This window comes from Colobus angolensis, unplaced genomic scaffold, assembly GCF_000951035.1.
Source record: "Colobus angolensis palliatus isolate OR3802 unplaced genomic scaffold, Cang.pa_1.0 Scaffold403, whole genome shotgun sequence".
Lineage (NCBI taxonomy): Eukaryota > Metazoa > Chordata > Mammalia > Primates > Cercopithecidae > Colobus > Colobus angolensis.
In genome coordinates, this window is record NW_012117411.1 from 1,737,228 (window position 1) to 1,744,605 (window position 7,378).

At 37.7% G+C, this 7,378-nt stretch overlaps 1 protein-coding gene across 7 annotated transcripts in view; it reads right to left on the bottom strand.

The window, feature by feature from the left end:
- Positions 1-1,281: 1,281 nt before the first annotated feature.
- The window catches only part of GPR85 (G protein-coupled receptor 85), a 7,390-nt gene continuing 1,293 nt past the window's right edge, over positions 1,282-7,378 (bottom strand). Inside the window, exons 1-3 of one of the 7 annotated variants that reach the window (XM_011955946.1) lie at positions 7,171-7,330; positions 6,848-6,965; positions 1,282-5,751 (exon numbers count right to left, since the gene is read on the bottom strand). In XM_011955946.1, coding sequence (XP_011811336.1) covers positions 4,469-5,581 — 1,113 coding nt within the window. In that variant the 5' untranslated portion in view covers positions 5,582-5,751; positions 6,848-6,965; positions 7,171-7,330 and the 3' untranslated portion in view covers positions 1,282-4,468. Of the gene's footprint in view, positions 5,752-6,847; positions 7,334-7,378 lie in introns of those variants that run through there. The other 6 variants (XM_011955947.1, XM_011955945.1, XM_011955944.1 and 3 more) reach the window with 6 other exon arrangements.

The window sequence follows — 7,378 nt, forward strand, 5'->3', positions numbered from 1 at the left end:
GTTGACAATAACAACAAAAAATTACAGCAGTAAACAATTCTTAGTATATCCTGCAATTTCCATTTAAAACATTCATAAGAGAATATTAGCAAACATGAAAATGATCTGTTTTTGCATAGAAAAATAAATTCACAAGATTTTAGACCCATAAATATCCCACAATTCTGGTTACCATCTACCTTGATTAATGTCTTTAGCCAGTATTTGAAATATTACCATTTATCATCTTAGCTTCTTTCTTTTCTTTTTAATAAGAAATTAATGCAAACTGCTTTTGTTTTAATAATACAGTCTATGCTACACATGGCATGAAATAATGAAACCCAGTAAATGTATCCAATAGTGAATACACAGAAGTGAAGAGTTTTGGCTCTGTTTGCAACCATTCTACAGTAATCCCAGGTGCAACCCAACTCATTATGACAGTTTAGCTGAAAAATATAATCTGCATGGTTATAAATCAGTTTCATCGTACTTGCAACAGAAGAACATTTTGGAAGGCAAACCAACTTTTCAGCTGATAGGCGATTAGGGAGTTTTATTGTATTCCAATTAAGGAGAAATAAAAAGATTCAAGGGGTGGCATGCTTTAATGATAAAAGATATGCACCCTGTTTCACAAGTAACTTGGGACGGTCCCAGCAAGTCATCGTAAGATGCACACAAATAAGTCATTCCTTTGATTGTATTTTACCCACACATTTTCATCCTATCTTGCAGGAAGATAAGAGTATGTCAGAAAAGACATCTCCATGTCTCTTGAAGAAATGGAAATATCTCTGTTTTGGAAGTGGATAGTTGGGATATGAAGTTAACTTTGGAAGGGGAAATTTAGGTTTTGCTGTTATTATGAAGAGAGAATTAATTACATGGGAGCTGGTTCTAAAACACAACGTGGTGATTCGTCTAAGTGTGCGTAAAATGTTCTTGGTGCTTTGAATAGAATGAGGGGGTTCCCTCTCAGTTGAGGGAGTATGTGTAATATATATGAGATCCCAAATAACACTGGGCAACGAAAGGTGATAAGGCCCCAAAGTGAAAATGGAGAACAGTGCATTTATGGCCATTATGACCAAGTTCTTCTTAGAAATTTTTACCATATTAACACTCAAAATTCATTGCTACTACGTATTTATTATTTCTTTCCCACTAGATTAAAAAATCTAAATGAGAGACTGTTCTGCTTTGTTTTCCACTATGCATTCAGCACCAAGGCCAGCACCCAGCACATATTTGTTGAATAGGTAAATAAATGAACAAAAAATTTAGGTAGTATTCATGGAAATTGAGGCAAATGGATTAGTGGCCATATTTATGTGTTAACAATCATAAATCAGTTAACTTCTATAGACAATCCTGGTGTTGAAATCCAACCTGCTGATATCTGCAAAAGATAATTGAGTCAATAGGTTATCCTATCTACAAATAATTTTTTTCATCTAATCACTATGGTTAATTTTGTGTTATTTAAATGGGGTCTTGGTGGAGAACTGGTCAAGTTACTCACCTCTTTCTGCCTTGGTTAATACCTGCATAGGATTCCACAGTCACAAACTGAATGCCTAGCTTCAGCCAGGCATCTCACAAATAAATCTATTATGTGCAAAACGAACCAGATGAAATAGTACAGACGTATCCAAGCAAACATATCATCACTATTATGAAAAACAATTTAAAGACTGTCCATCTCAGATGTGTACTCAGTCCAAGAGGGACACATTATTATTGATAATCAGTGTCACAGGGAAGTTGGACATCCCCTGTCCTGCTACAGTGGGAATGCATTTTTACGGATTAAAGATTAATTACATGAAATACTGAATTTTGGAATGAGTGTTACAATAGATAATGTGATTTGGTCATTAAGACACTGAAGCAGCCTTTTATTTTGTATGATTACCACTGTTACCAGTTCAGTTACAAATGGCATTGATTCACTGAGGATGTGTCTTGTCAACTGCTTCCTGCTTGACCTGCAAATGCCAACTTAGTCAGGAGTAGGCTTAAATAAAAGTCACTGCAGTTCAGCCTGACTCACTGATCACTGGGGCTGGTAACTTACCAAAACTGTGGGAATCGGTTATTCCAAATAGCTCAGTGGAGTCGGGAAGCTTCACGTGGCCCTTGCGCTTGACTCCTCAGTCCCCGACTCTTAACCCATATCGGTTTTCTTGTCTATGCAATGGTGAACATGTTCTCTCTAGTCTTAAGATTATTGCTGAATTTTCTACTGATTGCTGGTGATATTTGAACATCTAAGCAAAGTTAACCATTATCATCATTGCAATTACGTTTCTACTGTAAATTTTTTTGAGTTGCAATCACAATGTTATCAGAACATCTTTTGATAACATTTCCTTTATTTTAGATAATGATTTCAGTACCAAGGAGACTTTATTGCTAGATCCAACTCACTGTTGTGCATTAAACTTTGTCTCAGATCTAATCAACTTTGGTGTAAAGTAAAAATGAGGTCAGAATGCTCACTAATTCATGGCTTGAGCTGTCCTTATACGAGCAAAACTGAATAGTTGCATGTATCATCGAAACATTTCATTGATTTATTTTCCTTATTTATATTGATATTCTCTTTACAGAAGTACTATAGCAATAGGATTTCTGTTCTATTAGATTCCTAATCTTAATTATCAAATACCAAAAAAATAAACTTCACAAAAACCAACCAATAAAAAAACAACAGAAAGCAAACAAAAGTAATAACTTTTTCTAGTTTTGTCATAATGTTTGTGTAAACCATTCTTACAAGTTGTATATTTAGAACCCCAAATTTCTATGGTACTATACTCGAAATTAAAGTGTGATATTTATATTAAAATTCTGAGCCAATTAACTAAGCAGGTACACATCTCTAAATACTACTGGCATTTAAGAATAATAGAGGGATGATTATAATAAACTACCAAATAATGCTTTTACAGATAATATTATGTCAGTTTATCAGCATTATGTTGATTATCATTCATACATTTCCAGTCTGGAATATAGTAGCTACAAGAATCAAAAAACAAAACCATAATAAAGCTAGTCTTCCTAGTTTGTGCTTGCCGCCCAGATTTTTAAAAAGCTGTTAAGTGCCAAAAATGTAAAACTTATTTCAAGAAAATTAACAGGCTACACGGGTAAATTTTGGCAAATGCAACTTTATATTGAAGTTCACACATCTGTATCTTAAAGAATGAGACTCACAGACTCTAATGTATCTCTAAAATACCAGAAATCATATTATAAGCTTTCACAAGTTAAAACTGAGATAATTTAAATGACCAATACACTGAATGTGCAGAAAGTATAAACAAGACTGTGCCTTCAGTAGAATAAATGCTTCACAAATTGTGCAGGATGTCATACTAAGGCTGTGGTCTCCCCTTGACAGCTGACTTAAAATACAAACATACATCAACTGCCTGCTTCTTAGAACACTCTAGGAAGGGTAGCACACCTCAAAAGAAAATCTCGTCATTTCAGTGATGTGCACTTTAAGTTTCAAACCATGTGAGAAAAAAGGAAAAAGTACTAAATGATCTTCCATGCACTTTCAGATGCATGACCATGACCAGTTACTGATTCGATTTCCCTTGACTATTTGCTCCAATGCTAAATAAGATGAAGGATACTAGATAACCCTTTAAGGCAACATGTGTTTATTCTGCATTTTTAGAACTGCTCAGTTGTGACGGGCTGTTACCAATAATGTTGCCTCCCAGACCAATATCTAGCATTTGTAAAATATAAATGAAGTGGAAAAACTTTATACCAAATCAACAAAAACCACATAACACAGTTCAAGGCTAGCAATCTTACTAGTAGATAAGGAAAGTGGTATTTAGAAATAGCAATGTATTAATACAAAAAAGTAAACTCTAATTGGAACCAATATACTGCTTTGGAATGCTCCCCGGAACTTGCAAGGCGGTTTTTAAAGTGTGATATTCCAATAATTCATTGGCACATCTTTAGTGGATTACAGTACTTTAAGTCCCCAAATATTTTAGTCTTTGCAAAACAATAATAGTATGAAATGTTTTAAAGTCTTCAAACTTCTAAAATTAGTTTTTATCAACATATTTACCTCATGTCAACTTAATTTATTAAGATGTCCAATGCTAATTGTTTTTTAATTTTTTTTCATATGTAGTGACATACAGAGCATTTAGCACTGATACTTAGCACCTGCTACTTTCATTATCTAGTTTTTGACCACATAGAGAAACTTAGGGCAGTAGTTCAGTCCTTTCTTAATTACAAACCTTTGCTGGCAGTCAGCAGGATCACTCTGAGATTTAAAATAGGATTATAGGTGAACTATTGCAAAGACTGCAGAATGTTGCCCAAATCCTTAAAACTGCTGATTCCATTCTTGAATTTCTTCTCAAGATATGGCTATGGGCCACAATTGCTCAGCAGAGAAGGTTAGTTTTCACAAGGCTAAAGATTTACAGATGCTCCCTCATATAACACAGTAAGGTTCCCTTGGTAACCTGGATTTTCTGCAGTAAAGAAGGGTTGTGCTGAAACAGCGCCTCAGCTCCCTGTTGGAGAAAATGCAGACAAAAGGATTGATTCCTGCTTGGGCAAAACTCATCCAGACAGCAGCTGTTAGAAATCCCCCTGGTACTACAGGCCCTCTTGCAAAAACTCTCCAATAACAGGCCACCAGGTAGGGGCCCCACAAGGTTAGAAAGAGAAAAGTCATTATATAGAACATTCTGCTGATTCTTTTTTCCATTTTGAACTCGTCTAAGACCAATAGCCTTCTTCTGCCTGTGGTGTTTGCATTTTGCCTGATGCCCAGCAAGGTGGGTGGTGTGGGACCCCTTCCAAATCCTGCTAGCCAATTGGCAGCTGCCTGGCCACTGGCTCCAGGACCATGAAAAGTCCAGTTCTGGCTGACTGCTGCTACAAACTGGACTGGCTTCATTTTCCTTCGATCATGGACGAAAAATATCAGCTTGAGGTAGACAAGCTGTGTGGCTAGGAGGATGAGAGCAAGAAGCAGCATAAATCCTAAGGAATCATTAGCCCTGAAGGAGCGGTGTTGGAAGGTGCATTGATCTTCCTCCCTAATGAATGAGTAAGTGCCCACGTCTAAAACCGGGGGAAAGGCCATGGCCACAGATAGAGTCCACACCATACAGATCACAGCCAGACACGTCCAAAAGGTCAGCCTCTTTGTATAGAAGCGGTGATGGGCGATAGCTAAGTATCTGGTGACACTGATGCAGAAGAGCATGAAAGCAGTGTGGAAACAGGACAAAACCCCCAGAAAGGCAATCACTTTGCAAGTCAGAGTCCCATAAGTCCAGGTAGAGCCATTTTTGACAGAGTTGAATACAAATGGGAAACAAATTGCAGATCTGAGGATATCTGAACAGCAAAGATCCAACAAGAAGTAGTAAGGTGCTCTATGCAAGGTCTTATCTTTCACTAGCAAAATGGAGATCAGGAGGTTGCCCACCACGCTGACTCCTATTATGAAACCCAAGGAAGTCAGTTTCAGAAAGGCTGTTAGAGGCGAGAGATTTTGCAAAATGTTGTCAGCTGCATGGCTATAGTTCGCCATAGATGGATGGAGGATAAGGATACAGCCTCAGTCAAGTCTCATGATCTAGACATAAGAACAAGGTAAAGATAGATCCATACATTTTACTGAAAATATAATCCACAAAGAGAACTGATCTGATCTGCAGTCATGCTTCCTCTTTTCTTCCATTTGATTTGCCATCAGAATATCTGAAAAAAAAAAGAGCTATCAGTTCTTAAGTTAACAAGCAATGATGTCAGACAGTGCTAACATAAAGCTGTTCACTTATGGGGAAGCAAATAAAGTTTTAGTTTTTAATACTAATATTTGCTTTACTAAATATTTTTGCTTGAGATTTCAGAGAATTGGCTTGTTTAGTTTTCCAAGCTAAGTGAATTTTAAAACGTCCCTATTTTGGACAATATATATTTGATTAGGTACATTTAGGAGAGAAGGAATAAAATGTCCCATTCTTGTAAAATATGCCAGTCCAGGAATTAACCAGTAGAATTGCAATGGAATCTACAAGATTGCTATTAGGAGGCAGAGACATTACCTACATTTATTTGAGATCTGTTAGTATCTGTCAGTGTTTCACAGGCAGCTTCTCTGTTTGATGTGGGTCCAAAGAACCTGTGCAAAATATGTCTTAAGTGCCACTATTCATGCTGCATAAGAGTATTTGTTGATTCATCTTAAAGCAAAATTTCAAAATTGGACTTCAAAATTAAAAGGAACTTACTTGTCCTAAGATTTGATGTGATTTAATCATCTGTCTTTCCCTCTTCACCCTACCCCCCATTTTTGGCAAATCTTTTAAGCCCACATGATTATTAAAATGGTTAATGTAAATATTGGACAGGGAAACACACCCAGAGGAATAATGCACTTCCATTTGTAAACCTTGGCTGCCTGGATTCAAATGAATATAACATGAACCTGTATTTCTTGGGCAATTAAGCCTTTCCCATTTACACTGATAACCTTTGTTGCAAATCACAAGTGGCTTCTTTTTAAACCAAAATGCACATTGTCTCATAGGTGCCTGGACCACACCAGGGAAATCGGCTTCCTCTGTTATTCCCACCAAGCGTGTTTCCTTTGCCACTTCTCACTGGCCCGGAATATGCTGATGGAAGCCCAGGCAAAACTGCGTTCGATGATTTTAATTTCCCCACCGGTACATCCTAGGGTAAATACCGATCGCATCATGCAACATTACGAAACCTGAAATCCGCCACCCCTGGATGTATAATGGGGGGAGGGTGGAGGAGGGGGAGAGGGAGAGAGACATGCATTACATACGCGAAGATGGGGAGAGAGATTGCTTCTGTGCTGCAAAGGAACCGTTCCCGGTGATTCGCAGTCTGATATTCCTCAGTCTTGAAAGGCTTTCCAGAAATGGAACTCTCAGTAAGCCCTACTGAAGGTGCATTGTCTGAATGTACTTCCATTATGCAGTTTATTGTCACACACACACACACAAAACCACACACACACACATACACACACAGACACACACACACACAAAACCTGAGGGAGGGCTCTTTCCCGGTGAACCTGCAGTTTCATCAACATTGTGCATTGCCCCACATCCCCCAAACTTAACCAAGAGTATATCCTCCTACCTGTTGGCGTTGGATATCCCGACAGACTATAGCTTCTTCTTTCTATAAATTGCTGATTCTTTTTTTTTTCCTTTTTTTTTTTTTCTTTTCTTTTTTCTTTCTTTTTTTTTTTTTTTTGCCTTAGTGCCTTGACTGAGCATCCAGGCAGGGCTCGGCGGCGCCTGCGCGCTGGAGCCTCCTTGAGCTCCAGCCGCGTCCTCCCCTGTCG